The 24439-nt window shown below is 70.3% G+C and overlaps 1 protein-coding gene across 1 annotated transcript in view; it reads left to right on the top strand.

Moving 5' to 3' along the window:
* Positions 1 to 4953: 4953 nt before the first annotated feature.
* The window catches only part of LOC140597355 (uncharacterized), a 41596-nt gene continuing 22110 nt past the window's right edge, over positions 4954 to 24439 (top strand). Inside the window, exons 1-5 of the mRNA XM_072745598.1 lie at positions 4954 to 4998; positions 5772 to 5892; positions 6560 to 6654; positions 6875 to 6940; positions 7482 to 7585. Coding sequence (XP_072601699.1) covers positions 5793 to 5892; positions 6560 to 6654; positions 6875 to 6940; positions 7482 to 7585 — 365 coding nt within the window. The 5' untranslated portion in view covers positions 4954 to 4998; positions 5772 to 5792. The remainder of the gene's footprint in view (positions 4999 to 5771; positions 5893 to 6559; positions 6655 to 6874; positions 6941 to 7481; positions 7586 to 24439) is intronic.

Genomic DNA, 24439 nt, shown 5'->3' with positions numbered 1-24439 from the left:
AGCTACCAGGTCCAGGTGAGCCCAGGTGGGGACCAGAGTCACCAGGTTCAGGTGAGGCCAAGGTGGGGACCACAGTCGCAGATCCACATGAGGCTCAGGTGGAGACCAGAGTCACCTGGGTGAAGCCCAGTTGGGGACTAGAGTCACCAGGCCTGGGTGAGGGCCAGGTAGGGATCAGAGTCACCAGGTCAAGTGAGGCCCAGGTGGGGACCACAGTCGCCGGGTCCGGGTGAGGCCCAGGGGGGGATCGTCACTGATAGACAGAAGCAGGTGAGGCTGCCAGGCTGCGCCCACTCTGGCGCCCGGCCAATCTCAGAGGGTCGGCGCTCCCTCAGGATCCAGGGGAGGGAGGAGCCCTTCTGCTCCCTCCTGTCTCTGTCCCCACTCCCCTGCTCTGATCGGTCCCCACCACGGAGCCCCCTCTGTTGCAGGCGCCCCAAGCAGGGTCTCCGCAGGACCTGTCACTGTGCAAGGTCGCCGACCACCAGGGCTTTCTGCAGTGAGTCCCCTGGACACCCCTCATCCATCCCAGGGCGGGTGGCCTTTGCAGGAACACCTCTCTGGAGGCTGACCCCCCCGCCCCCAGGTCGCGACCTGGTCCCCTGGAGCCCTCTGAGGGCCATGTCTGCGCTGGGTTGCAGCCGAGACACCCCGGAGGCCGACCCGGGACGTGGGCAGGAAGGGAGCTGGGCCCGGGGGAGGCCCCTGGACACTCAGAGGAGGGGCCCCCACGCCTGCTTTGGGCAGGCCCAGGTGTCAGCCTGCTGCATCCGGGGGTGGTGGTGGGGTGGGGTGTCCAGTCCCTTCAGCAGGGGATCCCGCCCGTGAGGGGCTCTGGGGCCGGGGCGTGCTCTCCGTAGGGGGACGGCCTGGTCTGGGCCGAGTCCGCAGGGGTGCTCTCGCCCACACCCGAAGGCTTTTGCGGGGCTGCAGGTGGATGCCGGGGACCAGGCCAGCGCAGGGAGGGGGGGGGGCCGCAGAGGGAGGCCCCGACCAGGCAGGAGGAGGCAAGAGGAGGAGGGGGCTGCCCTGGGCGGGAAGGAGGGAGGGGACAGCCCAGTGGCCTAGGTCGCAGGGGACGAGGCTGATGGGTCAACAGCCCCACGAGAACCTGACGGACGCTGGAGACCCCAGGTGGGGCCCCCTCGGCCCTGCTCACGGCCCAGTGTCTGCTGGGATGGCTCAGGGGTGGTCGTGCTCAGGGGCTCCGACAGGACGGGAGGTGAAATGGGCCAGGGTGGCAGAGGGGACAGCAGAGAGGGGAGCCCGGGGACAGCAGGGGGACGGCCAGGGGGCAGGGGGAGGCCGGCTGGACGCTGGGCAGTCAGGCCCTGGGGAGGCGGGGGGACCTCAGCGGGACGGTCACGGGGCACCCGGGCCACGCTGACAGCTCTCGGGCTGGTCCATCGAGGAGGGGGGCAGGTCACCCCCTGGGGGCGCCGAGGGGTCCCCGCCCAGCCCACCACCGGCAAACACCCTCCTCAGACCCCCCAGACGCCGCCCCCGCCCGCCCTCAGGCCGCTGGCAGCCCCTGCCCTCCCCGCGGGAGCCCTGCCCTCCCCAGGACGCTGGGTGCAGACGGGGTGTGTGTGTGTGTGTGTGGCTGTGGGGCCGGGGCCTCAGGGCTCTGCGTCTCCTGCCTTCCAGGGACAGGGAGCTGCCCGACCCCAGCCCCCGCGAGGCCAAGGTGAGAGCCCGTCCTGGGCCCCGGGCAGGACGTGGGGGGGAGCTGGGGCCAGCTGTCTGCACCGCGTCCCCCAGGACATCCCCGGGCGTCTCCCCAGTCCCCCGTCCCAGCGCTGCACGGGCCGCCGGGAACGCACCCGAGACCCGGAGCCGCGGTCCGCGGGGGGCCCTGTGCCTTCCTGGCTCCTCCGGGTCCCGCGGGGCACTGGACGCGGCCCGAGCGCCCACCTCCCGCGGCGGGAGCCTCACCTGCGGCCCCCGCCTGTCCTCTCCCAGAAACTCCGCCAGGAGACCCGGCGCGCGGACAAATGGATAAAAATGCTCAAGCGATGGGACCACTACCTCCCCAGCGAGAAGGTGGGGCGCTGGGTGCCCCCGAGGGCTCTCCGTCCTGACGGGGCTGGGGGGCCGCCCTCAGTGACCTCCTGCCCCGTCCTCGGGGGAGCCCCCTGCCTGGGGAGAGTCTGCTGGGAGCCCGGGCCGCCCTCCCCAGGCCCCGGGACGGCGGTGGGGGAGCGTCAGGTCGGGGCCAGGGTCCCTGCTCCTCGCGGGGGACGGGGTGGGGGGGGGGCCCAGATCCAGGGAGACCCAGCCGCTCTGCAGACACCCTGGAGCCGACGCCGGAACCTTCTAGATGCCTCGTGTTCCCTGGGCTCCAAGGGGCCGCCCTGGGCCCCTCTCACCAGCACTGCCTTCCTCCCCGCAGCTGCGACGCCGGGTGTACAAGGGGGTCCCGCCCCAGGTGCGGGGACAGGTGTGGCTGCGATTGCTGAACGTCGACCAGGTTAAGGCCAGCAATGCCGGGAAATACCAGGTGGGACCCGACCCGTCTACTCCCCGTGGACCCTCGGTCCCCTCCCTGCCCAGGGCTGACCCTCCGTGACCCCTCCCCACCCGGGGCTGAACTCCCGTGTCCCCTCCCCACCCGGGCTGATCCTCCACGTCCCCTCCCTGTCCAGGGCTGACCCTCAGTCCCCTCCCCGCCCACGACAGCTGGGCACAGGCCCTCACGCAGGCCCCGCGGGCACGGTGGGCACTCCCGCCGTCCCCGGCCTCCCAGGGGAAGGGTGGAGGTTCCTGCAGGACACACTCCCGTGGTGGCCCCGGGGCTCCCTGCCCAGGACGGCAGCTGCTGACAGGTCGGGGTCTGTGTCCCTGACGCCGGCTCCTCCTCCCGGGGTCTCCCCGCAGGCAATGAAGGAGGCGGCCCTGGTCTCCTCCCGGGACATCGTGCAGATCGACCTGGACGTCAACCGCACGTTCCGCAGTCACACCATGTTCTGGGAACGCTACGGGGTCGGGTGAGGCTGCTGGGCCAGCGGGGTTCGGGGGTCGGGGGCCCGGCCTGGGAGAGGCCCGGGGGCTTCTGTGCCGGGGACACGGGGTCTCCGAGGCCGGGGGGAGCGACGGCAGCAAACAACACACTGCCACGTGGTAGGGTGCTGGGGATGACCCCCGTGCCCCCAACCCCAGGGTCTCGGGGATGGGGAGGCCGCAGGACGGGGCCTCCAGGGGTCACCGTCTGAGCTGAACCCCAAGGGGGTGAGGGGCGGCCCCGTGAAGAGCAGGGGGCCGGGGTGGGGGCGTGGGGGGCACGAAGGGGACCTGGGGCCAGGGTGCATGGCCGCGGCTGGACCGGGACACGTGGACCCGACGAGGGTCGGACAGGTCAGGGTGACACCCACCCTCCGGTGCTTTATGTACTTCTGAATTCTGGGCATTTTGTTTTAGACAATTTGCACTTGGTGAGCACACACGGCATGACGCCCCCCCCCCCCCCCGCAGACGCCGCCCCGGTCCAGGCAGGCCCTGCGCGGAGCACACGGGGCCCCAGGGGCAGGGGCAGGGGTCACAGCAAACCCCAGACTGGGGTCGCCTTTATCTGTAGACGTCTCCGTGTGCACCTTAGAGAAGGGGGTGCCCTGTGTCCGCAGCCCCCCACCCCATCCCCTCACCCACCGCCCCCACGCCATCCCCCTGCATCACCCCCCACACCATCCCCCACAACCCCAGACCCCCACCCCTACACTATCGGTCCCGCCCCCACCCCCACCCCACCCCCACGAGGACGCGGTGCAGCTGCCCCCTGTGGGACATGCTCAGCCTCCCCGGCCACCTTGGGGTTCTCTGGACGGCCTGCTCCCGTCAGAAGCCCGGGTGTCCCGCAGAGTCCCCAGGGGCCGCGGGGAGGTGGGGAAGGCAGGGAGCCCCCCGACAGGGGCTTGCAGGTGGGTGGAGCATAGGGTGCAGCTACCTGTGTGTGCAGCGGGCGGGGTGTGTGGGAGCCCGGGACCCCAGGGGTGACCTGCAGGGGCGCCAGGGGCGGGGCTGGGGAGACGCCAGGCATGGGTGGCTGGGCTTCCCGGGCGGGCCGCTCGGACCGTCTCCCCACGAGAACTCGGTGCTCCTCCCTGCAGGGAACCTGCTGCCCCCCGGGGCCCCCGCGGCCCTCAGAGCGCGGCCGGGTCAGGCTGACCTGTGACCCCCGGCCCGGGGGGAGCCGGCCTCCAGCAGCCCGGGCCCGGGGGCCGCGGAGCCGGGGTGCAGACTCAGGCCGCCGTGCGGGGGGCATCGGGCGGCTCCTGGCAGCGCTGAGGGGGCCGCACCCCGTACCCCCCCGTGCTCAGATAGTGACCCCAGGGGTTCGCAGCCTGTATCGGGGTCACACCTGCACGACGTTCCCTGCTCTCCTCACGGCGGCTCAGACCTGGAGCCCCGAGATGCTCTGGGATGGGCGGGCCCGGGGTGCCCCCCACAGAGTCCAGCCCAGGGACACCTGGGAAGACCTGGGGGTGCGCTCAGGGCCACGGATGCCCCGGCTGCGTGGGCTCGGGGCAGGGGTCACGTGGGGCTGGTGGTGTTCCCGGGACACGGGGCCGGGCCAGGCCAGGGCAGCGGAGGAGAGGCGTCAGGGGCTGCGGGGACCGGGGCAGGGGGAGCGCTGGCTCCCATGGGGGCGTGCGGGGGGGGGGCCGCTCCAGGGCTGGAGGCCCGGGGCGCTGGCGGCGCTGGGGGAGCCCGGAGCTGCACACCCCACGGCGGGAGCCGCTCGGAGGCGTCGGACACCCCAGGGTGCACTGAACCCCCGGCACGCTGCACGTGTGAGGTCGCCGCCTGTCCCCGTGCGCAGACCTGACCCCGGAGATCGGCCCCCGCGGAGGGGCCCCGCGGGCCGCGGGGCCTGCGGGGCCGGTGTCGGCACCTCGGCGGCCTCGCTGGGCGGGGGCTGACTGAGCAGAGCCCCCCGCTGTCCCCCCTCCTAGGCAGCGAGCCCTGTTCTGCGTACTGGCAGCCTACTCGCTGTACGACACGGTGAGTGTCCCTGCCCCCGCCTCCTGCCCCGCGGGCGGCCTTGTCCTGAGTGGTGGTGACCAGCGGGACTCACAGTTATGGCCCCGGCTCCACGGCCCCCGAGATGCCGGGGAGGGTCTCTCTCCTCCGGGACGGGCAGGGGGCGGGGTGCAGACCTCCCAGGGGAGGCAGGGCCTGCGTGCCCGAGGGCCGGGGCTGCCCGGGGCCCCCGCGTGCACCGCGGCCGTCCTAGAGCTCGGGTCTGGACCCTGACAGACGGCGCTACCGACGAGAGCCCGGGCGGGGAAGGCTCCCACTCCCCCGAAGGGAACGAGGCCGAGGCGCCCAGGAGGCCGCCCCCTTCCACGGCGCATTCCAGAAGGGTCCCCGAGGACCCCAGCTCACACGCTCCCCGGCCCCGCGGGGTGTCCTGGCCCAGCTCCCCTCGTGGGACCTGCCAGGGGCCACAGTCAGGCCCCCCCGCCCCCCCGCCGACCTGCCCTCTGGGGGGTCTCCAGACCTGGCGGGTCCCCTACAGCCTGGCACAGCTCACGGAGGCCCCTCCTGCTGGCCTGAGGACGGGGGTCCTGGCACGGCGGCCGCAGGGCTCGGTAGCGGGGCCCGGGGTGCTCGCGCCCCAGCTGGTCCGGGTGGCCCTCACCTGCTCCCCCGCCCTCTGGGAGCCCCCTCCGGGAGCCCGGGCTGGGAGGGAGCCGGGGGAGCCTGACGCCCGCGGGGAGGGCTCAGAGGGGGCCTCGGGGCGCACGCCCTCCGTGGGGCTCTGGCTCTTGCAGGAGGTGGGCTACTGCCAGGGCATGAGCGAGATCGCGGCCGTCCTCCTCATGTTCCTGCCCGAGGAGGACGCCTTCTGGGCGCTGGCCCAGCTGATGGTGGGCGACCGGCACTCCATGCACGGTAGGGGCCCGCCGGGGAGCTCAGGAGGGCCTCCCTGCAGGCTGCTGCACCGGGGGGCAGGCGGGGACCCCCAGCTCGCCCCCCCACGGGCAAGGGCCCCGCCTCCCCGGTGGCCTCGGGGTCCCGGAGCCACGGCCACCCGCCCCACCGTCTGCAGGCCAGGCACGCACTCCCGTTGCTCCCCCAGCCTCCCGCCGGGCTGCCGGCTTGTCCCCCAGGCCCCCCTGCCAGCCCACGGCCACACGGGGCCCAGGGGGCAGCGTCTCCCCCTCCCGGGGGCCCCCAGCCTCACTCCCAAGCCCCACAGCAGAGGGCCGTGCACGCCCATCACCCTCCCCGTGGCCTGCACCCGCTGCCCCTCGGGGCTGGGGACCCGCCTGTCCCCGCGGCGGCCCCCGCAGGAGAGAGGGTGCTGGGTCAGCCGGGCCCGGTCCTCAGCCCCCAGCCCACGCCCCGCGGGGTCTCTGTGAGGACGAGGGTCCCCGGGCCCCGCGCCCCCGGCCTGGGAGGCAGGCCCTGCCCTCTGGGAAGAGCGGATCCAGCCAGGGCTCCGAGGGCGGTGGGCACACGGGGGTCAGGGCGTGGCGGGGAGGCCCCTGCCCCGACACCCCCCACCCCGCCTGGTGCAGGAGGAGGCCCTGACCGTGGGGGCCTGGGGCCTTCTCAGGCTTCTTCGTCCCGGGCTTCCCGAAGCTCCTCAGGTTCCAGAGACATCACGAGCGGGTCCTCCAAAGAGCTCTCCCGGACCTGAGGAAGCACATGGCGAGTGGGGGCGAGTGGGAGCTCCTGAGGCTCCGTCCCCGGAGCCCGGGGCAGGGGGTGGGGGGCATGGCCCTCCCTCCGAGCTGCCCAGAGTTGGGGTCACGTTCCTCCCCCTGGGGCCCGGGGGCGCCCTCGGGGCTGGGCTGGGCCGTGGGGAGCGCGTCCACCCGGCTCCAGGGGCCGCGGCGTGGGGCCTGAGCACCCCCTGCCCTCCCGCCAGGACGAGGAGCAGATGTCCACCGGCATCTACAGCCCCAAATGGTTTCTCCAGTGCTTCCTCGGCCGGGTGAGGCCCGCCCCCGGGACCCCCGCTCCCGGACCTGCCCCCTGCCCCCGGGGAGGGCCCAGCTCAGCCCCACCCTCCAGACGAGCCAGGCCCGACCCCGGGGTCCTGAGGCTGAGGCTGAGGCTCGCAGCCCAGCCCGTCCTGGAGAAGCCCAGAGGGTCCCTGGACGAGGTCCCGGGGGACGGCCCGTCTCTGCCTCAGCTCCCCCGGGGGAGGCCGGGTCAGCCCGGGGTGTGGACGGGCCCTCGGCCCATCGGGCGGCCAGCCTGGGGTCCTCTCGAGGCGTGGTGTCGTCAAGTGCGGGCAGAGTCTGTGCCCCCAGGGGTGCGGGAGGTGCTGGCCGGGGTCGGAACCCGGAGCGGCCGGGAGTCCCTGATCTCCCTGGGAGGAGGGCACGCACGGGGAGGCGGGGGGCGGGGGGGGGGCGCTGCGGGGCCTTGTTGCAGGCAGCCGGGGGCCAGATGGCAGGCCTAGCCTAGCCCCAGCCGAGCCCCCCAGGGGCCCTGCTCAGGCCGCTCCTCCCACCCCGCCGTCCCCCTAGACCCCCTTCTCGCTCACCCTGAAGCTGTGGGATGCCTACGTGTTGGATGGGGAGAGGGTGCTCACGGCCATGGCCTATACCATCCTCAAGGTGCACAGGAGTAAGTGAGCCCCCGGGAGCCCAGGTGTGCCGGGGGCGGGGGGCAGGGGCGGTGACCCTGGGCTCTGAGCAGCACCCAGACCTGGGGCGGGGGGACGGCGGGGCAGGCGGGTGCAGCGGGGCTCCCCGAGTGGAGCAGCGGGCAGGGGCCACCCCGGCCAGCGCACTGCCCGCGGCGCTCCTGGGCACAGCGGGACCCCAGCCGCTGGCCTGGGGGCCCCGGGGGCCCCAGGGCGGGGCCCTCTGGGTCTGACTCTCGCCCACCGCCCAGAGCGCCTCCTGAAGCTGCCCCTGGAAGGGCTCCGGGAGTTCCTCCAGGACTCTCTGGCCCAGCCCTGGGCCCTGGAGGACGAGGCCGTGCTGAGACACCTTCGGGCCTCCATGACCCAGCTCCGCAGGATGCGGTGCGACCTGCCCCCGCCAGGTGGGCTCAGGGCCCCGGCCCCTCCCGACTCGGCCTGCTGGGGCCGCCCACAGGGGACAGAGCCCCCGGGGCCCCCGTCCTCATCTCTGGGGCTCTCCTCTTCTGCGCCAGCCTCGGGGACCCCAGGCCAGGGCTGGGCGGGCGGGTACCCACTGCAGGGCCCGGGCGGCAGTGTGGGGGGCTGAGCACAGGGTCAGGCCGGGGGGGGGGGGGTCACGCGGGAGCCGTGAGGACCCCCGGGGCCCCCAGCGGGGGACACACAGCCTGCTGGAGACGCTGACCCCGTCGGCCTCTTTCCAGCGGGACCTGAGGAGTTCCCCACGAGGCCCCTGGGCCTGGAGCCAGTGTCCCCGGCGCCCGGGCCTCTCCTCCCTTCTCCGGCCTCTGAGCCACTGCCCAGGGTGGAGGAGCCGGCCTCCCCGGGCCCAGCCGCCCGGCCTGAGCCGCCCGGACCCCCTCCCGGCCAGGCCATCGTCCAACTTGCCCCCCAGCCCCGGCGGTGGAACTCCCTCCCCACCCTCCCGGGGCAACAAGGCGGTGCAGGCAGGCGGCCCCGGGACACGGCGGGCTTCAAGACAGAAAACGGGGTCTCCTTCCATTTGGCACCTGCCTGGGCCACCCCAGAGGCCCCGCGACGGACCGGGCCCTGGAGCACCCCCGGGACTCCCATCACGCGGTGCCCCCAGCCCCCTAGGGATGACGCTGTCGGGCCCAGGACACCCTTCCTGCCCCGCGGCCACTGCAGCTCGTGCCCCTCGCTGGGCAGTGACGGGCACAGCCAGGGCAGAGCCAGGGCGGCGCTGAGCCCGCTGCCCCGAGGCCCCGCACAGGCCCGGGACCCTCTGCCCCCCGCGTCCACGGGGCAGCTCGATGCTCGCGGGCCTCGGGGGCAGAGCGTGGCGGTGAGGGCGGGGGCCCGGAGGCTCCGGCCCGCCGTCACCGTGCCCTGCCTCGTCTCGCTGTGCCTCCCGGAGGGCGGCACCGCCCGCACGGGACACCAGCCCCTGACCCAGAGGGACCTGGGCTGGCCTGGCCCCGGGCTCTGTGGGGGCAGGGGCGACTCGAGCGCCTGCCCCAGGCCCAGCGCTAATGGGATCCAGCGCCCCGGGGCCCTGGCCAGGCCTGCGTTCTGGCCCCGGGCCGAGCGAGCCCTCTCACAGCAGGATGTGGCCTCCTGGGCCCTGGGCGTGCCCCACAGACCCAGGTCGCTGACCTAGGGCAGCCCTGGGGATCCCGGGACACCCCAGGGCAGGGCAGCGGGGGCAGGCCCGTGGGCCCCACCCACACCCCCACCCCCACCCCCACCCACACCCACACCAGGAGGCAGGCTCCTCCACGCGCTGGGGCTCCAGCAGTCAGTCACCCGGCCCCAGGGGGCCCGAGGCCGGGGTCCAGCTGCCCTGCGGGGACCCAGCGCAGGAGCCCATGGGCCGTAGGTCCACGTCAGCCCTGCCGCCCCCAGAACCGCCTCTCACCGCCCCGACCTCAGGACACGCGCCCCCACCCGGAGTCGAGTCCGCACAGGCTCCCAGGCGGGGGACGACTCCAGCACCCGCACCCCTGTGGGATTCCCGCTTTCCTCTAAGGACAGGAAGGTCTCCCAGGGGAAGGCGCGCACCCTTGGCTCTGAGCCCCTGTTTGCTGTTGCAAGTTCAATAAAGTGTTGTTGTGTGAGAGGGCACGGCCGGCTCGTTTCTGCGTCTCCCGGAGCTCTGTGCACGGGGTGCGGAGACACCCCCAGAGAGGAGGAGGGGGCGCCGCCCAGGCCCCGACCAGCCCCTGCGGGGGCGCCGCCAGGCACACACGGCTGACGTCCCCACGTGCCTTCCCGGGGCGGCCAGACGCCAGGGTCAGGACCCCGCAGACTCTACTGCGACTCAGCCTGCGCCCGCGGCCAGGACGGGCCTGGGACAGAGTGACAGCCGGGGAGCCTCAGGTCACCAGGGTCTGTGCTAAGCGCCCTGGGAGGTCTGTGCCCCCTCTGTCCAGGGGGTCTGGGCTGCCCGGGCTCCGGGGCGCTTCCTCCCCTCCCCGCCCCGGGCCTGTGCGCCTGGGGCACAGAGGGCCCGCGGGGCGGTCAGCGTGGCCCCGGAGCGGACGTCAGGACAGCAGGCCCTTGCAGCTCTCACACCTGGGCCACCCTCACCGGGCGGGCTCAGCGTGCACACCCGGTGCTGCTGGATCCCTCGCACCAGAGTGTGGAGGGCACCCTGCACGCCCTGGAGAGTAGGGGCTGGGTGAGCGCGGGGCTCGGCCTGGGGGCAGGCAGCGCAGGGGACCGAGGGACCCCGGCCCCGTCCCCACCCCGACTCCCACACACACACACACACACACACAGGCAGCCCCAGGGCTCCCCCCACGGGCAGCCGGCCCCTCAGGAGCTCCCCCCAGGGCGGCCCCGAGGTCTGGCTCCCCGCTGGAGAGGCATCGGGGAGAAGAGAAGCGGCCGGCGCTCGGCGGGGACCCGCTGCCACCCACGGGAATGTGGCCGAGCCGGACCTTCCAGCTCAGCTGACCCCCCGGCGGGACGGGACGGCACGGGACGGCACGGGACGGCACGAGGGGGCCCGGGTCGGCCGGGAGAACCCAGCTAGCCGCCCAGCGCCAGCACCGGAAATGATGGTGTTTCAACCGTTTCGGCGTCAGGACGACGCGGCCCGAGGATCAGATCGCGGCACGGCGACAGACAGGCACACACCCCAAACCCAACAAACGTCGGAATCCCCCGACTGTTGTCAGACAGCAGCCGGACGGTTACAGACGGGACGCTGGGGTCCCCGGTAGGACACACGGAGGACGCTCCAGACCACGGCTGCAGAGGCGCTGGAGGCCCGGGGATGCGCCTGCGGGTGCCCACGGGGAGCGCGGGGCGGCGGGAAGCACCCTACAGAGGGGGGCCCCTCCTGGGAAAGGACGCCGGGTCCCCGCGAAGGCTCCCGATGCTGACAGCTGTCCCCCTCTCCTTCAGCTTCTGGTTCCCCCCCCCCCCCCGCCCCATTTTGCTCTTCCTGATTCTCCGTCGGCCTCCGCCCTGCATCCGAGCCACTGACCACACGGGCTTCTTTAGGACGTCGGGTCCCAAAAGGAGGCCGAGCTCTGGCTCCCGGGATCGGGAAGGACCATCGCCGAGGTTTATGCTGATCCCCCCGAGCTCGTGCCTTCCCGGCTCTTCTGTCCTGCAGAACGAGGGGAGGCACGGGCCTTACGGGGAAGGAGGCCCACTCCCACTCGGGCGGGACCGTCCCTCGTGGGGGACCCCGTCATCTGGGCCCGGGAGAGCGAGCGGGGCCATCAAGAACAGGTCGCAGGCTAGACATGGTCCGCTCTGAGGTTTGTCCTGAAGCGAGCACTCCCCTTCCACGTCACGCTGTCTTAGTTCATCCATTTATTATTTGTTAAAGGTTTTACGTTTATGTCCTCTCTACACCCAACACGGAGTTCCAGCTCACAGTCCTGACATCAAGGTCCCCCGACCAGGCCGGCCAGGCACCCCAGGGCCATGTTTCTCATCTCTTTGCTGGCTCGCCTATCTCTGCACCCAGCTGGGACATCGAGTCCACGACGGGGGAGCTTTAGCTACCTCCGAACCCGCAAGAACCCGGAACGTTCTCGCTGTGTCCCCATCCTAGAACGACCTTCGCCGTCGAACAGCAACTCAAATAAATCGGCAGCCAGCCCAATGACTCCTGGTCAAGGAAACGGCCAACTTGTCACGTGTGTGGGCCCCGCTCCCTGGGCTCCCGGGGCTCCCGGGGAGGCTCCGCTTTCTTTAACATCGACCAAGGTCCCAATGACTCCACCGCACCTCGACGCCGGGGCTCAGTTTCTGCCCTGACACGACACAGGCAGCACGTCGGCTTCAGTTACTCCCTGTCAATCAATCAAAGGGAGCCTGGCCGCTCTCGGGGTGGTTGGGGTGGTTGGTAAGAACACGCGACTCTTGTTCTTGGGGCGGAGAGTTCAAGCCCCATGTGGGTGTAGAGATGACAGAAAAATAAAATCTTAAAAAGAAAATCAGTCAGTCGGTCTGGGGGAGACACAGCCCCGGATCCCACAGGGGCAGGGAGCCAGCTGACGGGTCTACGCACACTATTAGAAGCAGCAGAGCACAAAGTCAGAACTTCCAGAAGTCTGCTAGAGGGGGGGACACGCCGGCCTCGACGGTGCTCGGGAGGCGAAGTGGGGGGCGGCCCCTGGAGCGACAGGGTGGGCTCAGGGTCCCCGGGGTCCCAAGGACGGTGGCGCCAACGGTTCCCAGGCCCAGGAGCGGGGACCCCGGCCGAGGGCCGCGGGACTAGGGCCAGCTGTCTGCCCTGTGTGGCCACAAACTGCAAACCCCTGTGCGGTCACGGGGCCGCGTCCCTGGGCCGGGCCAGCAAAGGCCAGAAGTGGGAGGAGACCCTCCCGGGCGGGAGGACCACGGGTCTCCCCCAGGGCAGCCCCTAAAACTTGGAGGTTTGAAACTCAGTCACTTGTCCGAGATAAAAAGAAAAAAAACAAAACAAAACAAAACTCGGACACAGGCAGGGTGAACGCAGGGTTCTGACAGACAGAAACGGTGGAGACAAGAGGGCTTGATGGCACATCAGAAACTATATGCCAATAGGACGACCTACAAGAAATGGACACCATGACACTATATATAGAAAACTACAAAAATGAACAAACAAAAAAATGTTAGAACCGGTAAATGAATTCAGTAAAGTCACAGGATACATAATTAATGCACAGAATTCTGTTGCATTCCTATACCTCAGTAAGAAGGTAAGAAAAAGAGAAACTAAGACATTAATAAAAATAAATTTAAAATGAAACAAAAAATAATATTATACTTAAGAAAAAACCTAAGGAAACAGCTATAAAAACTTACTCTGAAGACGATGATGGAAAGAAATCGATGACACAAAGAAACGGAAAGAGACACTCCACACTCGTGGACTGAAAGGGTACGAAGTGTCTTCACAACCGAGAGCAGCCCAGACATTCCTATAAACCCTATCAAAATGCCCCCAGCATTTCTCACAGAGCTAAGATAAATGATCTTCAACTTTGCATGGAACCTCAAAAGACCCCAGACAGGCGAAGCAGCCTTGCAAAAGAAAAGCAAAGTAGGAAGCTTCACATCGCTAGATTTCCAGTTATGTCACAAAACTGTTGTGATGAAGACAGTACGGTCCTGGCACGACAACGGACACACAGACCAAGAGCACAGAGCAGACCTCCCAGAAATGAACCCACAACTATGTCGTCGTTTAATCCTTGATAAAGCTGGAAAGAATATCCAGTGGGGAGAAAAATCTACAAATGGTGTTGGAAAAACTGGATAGACACAAGCCAAAGAATGAAATTTCTAGTTTTTGATTTTACTTTTGTGTGTGGCTAAATTCCTAGAAAATACATAACCTACCAAAACTGACACATAGAGAAATAGAAAATTTGAATAGACCAATTCTCAGCGAAGCTGTTGAGTAATAGAAAAAAAATTCCCAAAACGCAGAAGTCCACGACCAGATGGCTTCATGAGTGAATTCTATGAAACATTTAAAGAAGTATTAAAGCCTAGAAAGAGTATTATGCTAAGCACAATATGCCAACCCTAACCCTAACCCTGACCCTGACCCTGACCCTGACCCTGACCCTGACCCGGAAGCCTCCCCGCGGGTCCTGAGGAGGCCGGGCCCCTGTGGGCGTGGACGCGACCCCCACACGGCTGTTTCCCGTCTGTTGACTACGTGGGACTCCCAGCGCTGAGAGGGCACCTCCGTGGCTTGTTCCTGCTCTCGGGGGAGACGATTTCAGGTCGTCACCCTCGGGGATGACGTCAGCTGCGGGCCTTCCTACGCGGCCTCTCCTCTGTTGACAGACCTTTCCTAAAACCCCCTGTGCTTTTCATGCTTTGTTCTGTCAAATGCGTTTTCTGCGACTCTTGAGGGGATCGTCTCCTTTCTCTTTGTTTTTGTTGTTTTTTTAAAGATTTTATTTATATATCCTTGAGAGACACCGAGAGACGAGAGAGAGAGAGAGAGAGAGAGAGAGAGAGAGAGGCAGAGACACGGGCAGAGGGAGAAGAAGGCTCCGTGCAGGGAGCCCGATGTGGGACTCGATCCCGGGACTCCAGGATCACGCCCTGGGCCGAAGGGAAGGCAGGCGCTGAAGCGCTGAGCCCCGCCGCCCCCCTCCGCCCCGGGCCGCCCCATGTCCTTTCTCTGGTTAACGGGATGGATCGTGCTGAGTGATCGGAGGGGCCGCGGGGGGCAGGTGGGCAACGTGGATGAACAAATAGGGAAAGCTACAAGCGTGTGGTTCTAAATAAAGGAATCCCGGAAATTTAGAAAGTACGGCCTGGCAATAGAGTCAGGACCGTGGGGACAACTCGGTACGGGGACAGACGGTGACGCCGCTTCTCGCGGGGAGAGCTGAGCGAGGCACAGAATTGTCAAGTCGCCAGCTGTAGCCCTGAAACTACTGTCCCCTTGGGTGTCGACGGCACTTCAATAGATACCAAGGAAAAGGGGTTTCCGGTGGGAATCCCGGTGGGTCCGTGAAAGGCATTTACACGGTCGTGACGCACACGAAGGCGCCTCTGCAGAGGGGATCCAGATGCTCACGTGTCTTCATGTTAATGTTTAGAAGATGTACTTGGGAGACGGTGCGGGGGGCAGGGGCGGAGGGACAGGGGGAACCTGGAGCGGACTCCTCACCCACCGGAGACCGAGCCCCACCCGAGGCTCCACGCCACAACCTGGAGATCCTGGCTTGAGCCAAACTCAAGAGTCGACGTGGAACCGACGGACGGAACCACCCAGGAGCCCCTCAAATGCTCCTAACTGCAACCCCACGCTGTGAACCCTGGGGGGCGGAGGGGGGCATCTGTGACCCCCAGTCTGCCTTGAAGGGCGGGAGGCCTGCAGGGCCCGAGGATGGGAACTGAGGATGCGGGAGGCTGCCTGCATCGCCTTCCCGCCCGGCGTGGGGACAGGACCCTCCCCCGGGACCCTCGGCCACCAGGGTGAGGGCTGAGTGCTGATTGGACCCCGCCTGCCCACAGTGATGATGCGGGACCCCGCTCTGGGCGGAACTGTGGTGCCCCCGGGTTCCACCGCTGCCTGGTGCCCACTCTGCGTCCGCAGACCTTCGGAGGCACCGGTGCTCCGGATCTGGCTCGCAGCGACCCGACTCTCCTGCTCTCCCCAGTAGCCCAGGACTCGTCTCTCCTCAGTACCCCCACCCTCCCACTCTCCCCAGTACCCCGCTACTCCCACTCTCCCCAGTACCCCGCTACTCCCACTCTCCCCAGTACCCCCACCCTCCCACTCTCCCCAGTACCCCCACCCTCCCACTCTCCCCAGTACCCCGCTACTCCCACTCTCCCCAGTACCCCCACCCTCCCACTCTCCCCAGTACCCCCACCCTCCCACACTCCCCAGTACCCCAGTGCATAAAGAGGAGGCGCCCACACAGCGACAGGTCACAGGTGAGTGGCAGCTGATCCCTGATCCCCGCGGGCCACAGTGGGGCCTGTGGATCCGCGTGGGGGCACAGGCCTCCCGCGCTGGGGTCCACAACACCCCGACCCCCATGCGATGACCGTGAGCAGCTCCCACAGCCCTTCCACAGCCCCACGGGGTGAGAGCGGCCACCCTGCTGCCCCCGTCCAGGGAAGGAGGCTGCAGTCGGAACTCAGGCAGCTCCCCCGGGACCCCCGCTCCCCTGTAAGCCCTCTGCTGTGCAGGCACCCAAGCCATGACCTTTCCAGCCTGTCCTAGACGCATGGACCCCGACAGGGGTGACTGTCACCCCCCCATCCCGCCCTGCGCCCGCTGGGTCCCCCTGGCCCGTGAGCAGGCTTGCTCTTCAGGCTCCAAAGAACGTGGAGTCCCTCGTGCTCCCCCAGGGCCCCCCTCAGGCTATTCACACATCGCTGCCCTCAGGGTGGGGAGTTCGGTCGCACTCTTGCTGGCATCAGGTTTTAATTTTGATGAAGTCCAGTCCGTCGCTTTCTCCCCTTGGTCGTGTGCTTGTGGAATCTCGGAGAAACCTTCCATTCCCGCCCCCCCCCCCCCCAAGCCCGCAGGGACACTCGCTGGCCGGCCCACCCACCACCATCTCTGCGCCGGCCCCGGGCTGGGAGACGTCACCCCCGAGCATCAGGTGGGCAGTTCCCCGGAGCCCCTGGGTCCCCCGCCCGTGTGCTCCTGATACCGGGGTGGGAGCGCTCTGTGACCCCAGCGTGACGGCGTGCCCTGGGACAGTGGCTGGGAAGGTGGACTGTCGGTGGGCGACGGACAGACAGGCAGCGAGGGCCCGTGTGTGATGCCTGTGCCCCTCGGGGCTACGGGGTTGTCTCCGGCTCCGGTCAGACAGAGGGGCGCCCGCCCACGGGGAGCACCCGGACGCATGTGTCCTCGGAAGGTTCTCACGCGCCGTCATCCTTGGATGTGTTTGGATTGCAGCACGATGCAGGAGGACCCGGAGACCCTGCTGGCCTTGCAAAGGGCCAATATCGTGGCCCAGTACCATCAGGTGAGGCCCAGAAGGGACCATAGACACTACACACCCACGACAGGGGGGACCGTACCTGCAAGAGCAGGTGAGGCTCAAGAGGGGATCAGAGCCAAGGATGAGCCAGGTCAGCCCAGGCAAGGACCACAGTCACCAGGAACAAGTGAGACCCTGGGGATGGTCCCGGTGTCAGTAGCAACTAAGGGTCCATCCTGGATCCTCGTCATTGGTAGCGGAGGAGCCCAGGCACCAGGTACAGGTGAGGCCCGGGTGGGGACCAGAGTCACCAGGTCCAGATGAAGACCACAGCTACCAGGTCCAGGTGAGCCCAGGTGGGGACCAGAGTCACCAGGTTCAGGTGAGGCCAAGGTGGGGACCACAGTCGCAGATCCACATGAGGCTCAGGTGGAGACCAGAGTCACCTGGGTGAAGCCCAGTTGGGGACTAGAGTCACCAGGCCTGGGTGAGGGCCAGGTAGGGATCAGAGTCACCAGGTCAAGTGAGGCCCAGGTGGGGACCACAGTCGCCGGGTCCGGGTGAGGCCCAGGGGGGGATCGTCACTGATAGACAGAAGCAGGTGAGGCTGCCAGGCTGCGCCCACTCTGGCGCCCGGCCAATCTCAGAGGGTCGGCGCTCCCTCAGGATCCAGGGGAGGGAGGAGCCCTTCTGCTCCCTCCTGTCTCTGTCCCCACTCCCCTGCTCTGATCGGTCCCCACCACGGAGCCCCCTCTGTTGCAGGCGCCCCAAGCAGGGTCTCCGCAGGACCTGTCACTGTGCAAGGTCGCCGACCACCAGGGCTTTCTGCAGTGAGTCCCCTGGACACCCCTCATCCATCCCAGGGCGGGTGGCCTTTGCAGGAACACCTCTCTGGAGGCTGACCCCCCCGCCCCCAGGTCGCGACCTGGTCCCCTGGAGCCCTCTGAGGGCCATGTCTGCGCTGGGTTGCAGCCGAGACACCCCGGAGGCCGACCCGGGACGTGGGCAGGAAGGGAGCTGGGCCCGGGGGAGGCCCCTGGACACTCAGAGGAGGGGCCCCCACGCCTGCTTTGGGCAGGCCCAGGTGTCAGCCTGCTGCATCCGGGGGTGGTGGTGGGGTGGGGTGTCCAGTCCCTTCAGCAGGGGATCCCGCCCGTGAGGGGCTCTGGGGCCGGGGCGTGCTCTCCGTAGGGGGACGGCCTGGTCTGGGCCGAGTCCGCAGGGGTGCTCTCGCCCACACCCGAAGGCTTTTGCGGGGCTGCAGGTGGATGCCGGGGACCAGGCCAGCGCAGGGAGGGGGGGGGGGCCGCAGAGGGAGGCCCCGACCAGGCAGGAGGAGGCAAGAGGAGGAGGGGGCTGCCCTGGGCGGGAAGGAGGGAGGGGACAGCCCAGTGGCCTAGGTCGCAGGGGACGAGGCTGATGGGTCAACAGCCCCACGAGAACCTGACGGACGCTGGAGACCCCAGGTGGGGCCCCCTCGGCCCTGCTCACGGCCCAGTGTCTGCTGGGATGGCTCAGGGGTGGTCGTGCTCAGGGGCTCCGACAGGACGGGAGGTGAAATGGGCCAGGGTGGCAGAGGGGACAGCAGAGAGGGGAGCCCGGGGACAGCAGGGGGACGGCCAGGGGGCAGGGGGAGGCCGGCTGGACGCTGGGCAGTCAGGCCCTGGGGAGGCGGGGGGACCTCAGCGGGACGGTCACGGGGCACCCGGGCCACGCTGACAGCTCTCGGGCTGGTCCATCGAGGAGGGGGGCAGGTCACCCCCTGGGGGCGCCGAGGGGTCCCCGCCCAGCCCACCACCGGCAAACACCCTCCTCAGACCCCCCAGACGCCGCCCCCGCCCGCCCTCAGGCCGCTGGCAGCCCCTGCCCTCCCCGCGGGAGCCCTGCCCTCCCCAGGACGCTGGGTGCAGACGGGGTGTGTGTGTGTGTGTGTGGCTGTGGGGCCGGGGCCTCAGGGCTCTGCGTCTCCTGCCTTCCAGGGACAGGGAGCTGCCCGACCCCAGCCCCCGCGAGGCCAAGGTGAGAGCCCGTCCTGGGCCCCGGGCAGGACGTGGGGGGGAGCTGGGGCCAGCTGTCTGCACCGCGTCCCCCAGGACATCCCCGGGCGTCTCCCCAGTCCCCCGTCCCAGCGCTGCACGGGCCGCCGGGAACGCACCCGAGACCCGGAGCCGCGGTCCGCGGGGGGCCCTGTGCCTTCCTGGCTCCTCCGGGTCCCGCGGGGCACTGGACGCGGCCCGAGCGCCCACCTCCCGCGGCGGGAGCCTCACCTGCGGCCCCCGCCTGTCCTCTCCCAGAAACTCCGCCAGGAGACCCGGCGCGCGGACAAATGGATAAAAATGCTCAAGCGATGGGACCACTACCTCCCCAGCGAGAAGGTGGGGCGCTGGGTGCCCCCGAGGGCTCTCCGTCCTGACGGGGCTGGGGGGCCGCCCTCAGTGACCTCCTGCCCCGTCCTCGGGGGAGCCCCCTGCCTGGGGAGAGTCTGCTGGGAGCCCGGGCCGCCCTCCCCAGGCCCCGGGACGGCGGTGGGGGAGCGTCAGGTCGGGGCCAGGGTCCCTGCTCCTCGCGGGGGACGGGGTGGGGGGGGGGCCCAGATCCAGGGAGACCCAGCCGCTCTGCAGACACCCTGGAGCCGACGCCGGAACCTTCTAGATGCCTCGTGTTCCCTGGGCTCCAAGGGGCCGCCCTGGGCCCCTCTCACCAGCACTGCCTTCCTCCCCGCAGCTGCGACGCCGGGTGTACAAGGGGGTCCCGCCCCAGGTGCGGGGACAGGTGTGGCTGCGATTGCTGAACGTCGACCAGGTTAAGGCCAGCAATGCCGGGAAATACCAGGTGGGACCCGACCCGTCTACTCCCCGTGGACCCTCGGTCCCCTCCCTGCCCAGGGCTGACCCTCCGTGACCCCTCCCCACCCGGGGCTGAACTCCCGTGTCCCCTCCCCACCCGGGCTGATCCTCCACGTCCCCTCCCTGTCCAGGGCTGACCCTCAGTCCCCTCCCCGCCCACGACAGCTGGGCACAGGCCCTCACGCAGGCCCCGCGGGCACGGTGGGCACTCCCGCCGTCCCCGGCCTCCCAGGGGAAGGGTGGAGGTTCCTGCAGGACACACTCCCGTGGTGGCCCCGGGGCTCCCTGCCCAGGACGGCAGCTGCTGACAGGTCGGGGTCTGTGTCCCTGACGCCGGCTCCTCCTCCCGGGGTCTCCCCGCAGGCAATGAAGGAGGCGGCCCTGGTCTCCTCCCGGGACATCGTGCAGATCGACCTGGACGTCAACCGCACGTTCCGCAGTCACACCATGTTCTGGGAACGCTACGGGGTCGGGTGAGGCTGCTGGGCCAGCGGGGTTCGGGGGTCGGGGGCCCGGCCTGGGAGAGGCCCGGGGGCTTCTGTGCCGGGGACACGGGGTCTCCGAGGCCGGGGGGAGCGACGGCAGCAAACAACACACTGCCACGTGGTAGGGTGCTGGGGATGACCCCCGTGCCCCCAACCCCAGGGTCTCGGGGATGGGGAGGCCGCAGGACGGGGCCTCCAGGGGTCACCGTCTGAGCTGAACCCCAAGGGGGTGAGGGGCGGCCCCGTGAAGAGCAGGGGGCCGGGGTGGGGGCGTGGGGGGCACGAAGGGGACCTGGGGCCAGGGTGCATGGCCGCGGCTGGACCGGGACACGTGGACCCGACGAGGGTCGGACAGGTCAGGGTGACACCCACCCTCCGGTGCTTTATGTACTTCTGAATTCTGGGCATTTTGTTTTAGACAATTTGCACTTGGTGAGCACACACGGCATGACGCCGCCCCCCCCCCCCCCCCCCAGACGCCGCCCCGGTCCAGGCAGGCCCTGCGCGGAGCACACGGGGCCCCAGGGGCAGGGGCAGGGGTCACAGCAAACCCCAGACTGGGGTCGCCTTTATCTGTAGACGTCTCCGTGTGCACCTTAGAGAAGGGGGTGCCCTGTGTCCGCAGCCCCCCACCCCATCCCCTCACCCACCGCCCCCACGCCATCCCCCTGCATCACCCCCCACGCCATCCCCCACAACCCCAGACCCCCACCCCTACACTATCGGTCCCGCCCCCACCCCCACCCCACCCCCACGAGGACGCGGTGCAGCTGCCCCCTGTGGGACATGCTCAGCCTCCCCGGCCACCTTGGGGTTCTCTGGACGGCCTGCTCCCGTCAGAAGCCCGGGTGTCCCGCAGAGTCCCCAGGGGCCGCGGGGAGGTGGGGAAGGCAGGGAGCCCCCCGACAGGGGCTTGCAGGTGGGTGGAGCATAGGGTGCAGCTACCTGTGTGTGCAGCGGGCGGGGTGTGTGGGAGCCCGGGACCCCAGGGGTGACCTGCAGGGGCGCCAGGGGCGGGGCTGGGGAGACGCCAGGCATGGGTGGCTGGGCTTCCCGGGCGGGCCGCTCGGACCGTCTCCCCACGAGAACTCGGTGCTCCTCCCTGCAGGGAACCTGCTGCCCCCCGGGGCCCCCGCGGCCCTCAGAGCGCGGCCGGGTCAGGCTGACCTGTGACCCCCGGCCCGGGGGGAGCCGGCCTCCAGCAGCCCGGGCCCGGGGGCCGCGGAGCCGGGGTGCAGACTCAGGCCGCCGTGCGGGGGGCATCGGGCGGCTCCTGGCAGCGCTGAGGGGGCCGCACCCCGTACCCCCCCGTGCTCAGATAGTGACCCCAGGGGTTCGCAGCCTGTATCGGGGTCACACCTGCACGACGTTCCCTGCTCTCCTCACGGCGGCTCAGACCTGGAGCCCCGAGATGCTCTGGGATGGGCGGGCCCGGGGTGCCCCCCACAGAGTCCAGCCCAGGGACACCTGGGAAGACCTGGGGGTGCGCTCAGGGCCACGGATGCCCCGGCTGCGTGGGCTCGGGGCAGGGGTCACGTGGGGCTGGTGGTGTTCCCGGGACACGGGGCCGGGCCAGGCCAGGGCAGCGGAGGAGAGGCGTCAGGGGCTGCGGGGACCGGGGCAGGGGGAGCGCTGGCTCCCATGGGGGCGTGCGGGGGGGGGGGGCGCCGCTCCAGGGCTGGAGGCCCGGGGCGCTGGCGGCGCTGGGGGAGCCCGGAGCTGCACACCCCACGGCGGGAGCCGCTCGGAGGCGTCGGACACCCCAGGGTGCACTGAACCCCCGGCACGCTGCACGTGTGAGGTCGCCGCCTGTCCCCGTGCGCAGACCTGACCCCGGAGATCGGCCCCCGCGGAGGGGCCCCGCGGGCCGCGGGGCCTGCGGGGCCGGTGTCGGCACCTCGGCGGCCTCGCTGGGCGGGGGCTGACTGAGCAGAGCCCCCCACTGTCCCCCCTCCTAGGCAGCGAGCCCTGTTCTGCGTACTGGCAGCCTACTCGGTGTACGACACGGTGAGTGTCCCTGCCCCCGCCTCCTGCCCCGCGGGCGGCCTTGTCCTGAGTGGTGGTGACCAGCGGGACTCACAGTTATGGCCCCGGCTCCACGGCCCCCGAGATGCCGGGGAGGGTCTCTCTCCTCCGGGACGGGCAGGGGGCGGGGTGCAGACCTCCCAGGGGAGGCAGGGCCTGCGTGCCCGAGGGCCGGGGCTGCCCGGGGCCCCCGCGTGCACCGCGGCCGTCCTAGAGCTCGGGTCTGGACCCTGACAGACGGCGCTACCGACGAGAGCCCGGGCGGGGAAGGCTCCCACTCCCCCGAAGGGAACGAGGCCGAGGCGCCCAGGAGGCCGCCCCCTTCCACGGCGCATTCCAGAAGGGTCCCCGAGGACCCCAGCTCACACGCTCCCCGGCCCCGTGGGGTGTCCTGGCCCAGCTCCCCTCGTGGGACCTGCCAGGGGCCACAGTCAGGCCCCCCCGCCCCCCCGCCGACCTGCCCTCTGGGGGGTCTCCAGACCTGGCGGGTCCCCTACAGCCTGGCACAGCTCACGGAGGCCCCTCCTGCTGGCCTGAGGACGGGGGTCCTGGCACGGCGGCCGCAGGGCTCGGTAGCGGGGCCCGGGGTGCTCGCGCCCCAGCTGGTCCGGGTGGCCCTCACCTGCTCCCCCGCCCTCTGGGAGCCCCCTCCGGGAGCCCGGGCTGGGAGGGAGCCGGGGGAGCCTGACGCCCGCGGGGAGGGCTCAGAGGGGGCCTCGGGGCGCACGCCCTCCGTGGGGCTCTGGCTCTTGCAGGAGGTGGGCTACTGCCAGGGCATGAGCGAGATCGCGGCCATCCTCCTCATGTTCCTGCCCGAGGAGGACGCCTTCTGGGCGCTGGCCCAGCTGATGGTGGGCGACCGGCACTCCATGCACGGTAGGGGCCCGCCGGGGAGCTCAGGAGGGCCTCCCTGCAGGCTGCTGCACCGGGGGGCAGGCGGGGACCCCCAGCTCGCCCCCCCACGGGCAAGGGCCCCGCCTCCCCGGTGGCCTCGGGGTCCCGGAGCCACGGCCACCCGCCCCACCGTCTGCAGGCCAGGCACGCACTCCCGTTGCTCCCCCAGCCTCCCGCCGGGCTGCCGGCTTGTCCCCCAGGCCCCCCTGCCAGCCCACGGCCACACGGGGCCCAGGGGGCAGCGTCTCCCCCTCCCGGGGGCCCCCAGCCTCACTCCCAAGCCCCACAGCAGAGGGCCGTGCACGCCCATCACCCTCCCCGTGGCCTGCACCCGCTGCCCCTCGGGGCTGGGGACCCGCCTGTCCCCGCGGCGGCCCCCGCAGGAGAGAGGGTGCTGGGTCAGCCGGGCCCGGTCCTCAGCCCCCAGCCCACGCCCCGCGGGGTCTCTGTGAGGACGAGGGTCCCCGGGCCCCGCGCCCCCGGCCTGGGAGGCAGGCCCTGCCCTCTGGGAAGAGCGGATCCAGCCAGGGCTCCGAGGGCGGTGGGCACACGGGGGTCAGGGCGTGGCGGGGAGGCCCCTGCCCCGACACCCCCCACCCCGCCTGGTGCAGGAGGAGGCCCTGACCGTGGGGGCCTGGGGCCTTCTCAGGCTTCTTCGTCCCGGGCTTCCCGAAGCTCCTCAGGTTCCAGAGACATCACGAGCGGGTCCTCCAAAGAGCTCTCCCGGACCTGAGGAAGCACATGGCGAGTGGGGGCGAGTGGGAGCTCCTGAGGCTCCGTCCCCGGAGCCCGGGGCAGGGGGTGGGGGGCATGGCCCTCCCTCCGAGCTGCCCAGAGTTGGGGTCACGTTCCTCCCCCTGGGGCCCGGGGGCGCCCTCGGGGCTGGGCTGGGCCGTGGGGAGCGCGTCCACCCGGCTCCAGGGGCCGCGGCGTGGGGCCTGAGCACCCCCTGCCCTCCCGCCAGGACGAGGAGCAGATGTCCACCGGCATCTACAGCCCCAAATGGTTTCTCCAGTGCTTCCTCGGCCGGGTGAGGCCCCCCGCCGGGACCCCCGCTCCCGGACCTGCCCCCTGCCCCCGGGGAGGGCCCAGCTCAGCCCCACCCTCCAGACGAGCCAGGCCCGACCCCGGGGTCCTGAGGCTGAGGCTGAGGCTCGCAGCCCAGCCCGTCCTGGAGAAGCCCAGAGGGTCCCTGGACGAGGTCCCGGGGGGCGGCCCGTCTCTGCCTCAGCTCCCCCGGGGGAGGCCGGGTCAGCCCGGGGTGTGGACGGGCCCTCGGCCCATCGGGCGGCCAGCCTGGGGTCCTCTCGAGGCGTGGTGTCGTCAAGTGCGGGCAGAGTCTGTGCCCCCAGGGGTGCGGGAGGTGCTGGCCGGGGTCGGAACCCGGAGCGGCCGGGAGTCCCTGATCTCCCTGGGAGGAGGGCACGCACGGGGAGGCGGGGGGCGGGGGGCGGGGGGCGGGGGGCGGGGGGGGGGGCGCTGCGGGGCCTTGTTGCAGGCAGCCGGGGGCCAGATGGCAGGCCTAGCCTAGCCCCAGCCGAACCCCCCAGGGGCCCTGCTCAGGCCGCTCCTCCCACCCCGCCGTCCCCCTAGACCCCCTTCTCGCTCACCCTGAAGCTGTGGGATGCCTACGTGTTGGATGGGGAGAGGGTGCTCACGGCCATGGCCTATACCATCCTCAAGGTGCACAGGAGTAAGTGAGCCCCC

This window comes from Vulpes vulpes, unplaced genomic scaffold, assembly GCF_048418805.1.
Source record: "Vulpes vulpes isolate BD-2025 unplaced genomic scaffold, VulVul3 u000000710, whole genome shotgun sequence".
Lineage (NCBI taxonomy): Eukaryota > Metazoa > Chordata > Mammalia > Carnivora > Canidae > Vulpes > Vulpes vulpes.
Note: the sequence above shows the minus strand (reverse complement) of the source record. Positions and strands in the feature narration are given on the sequence as shown.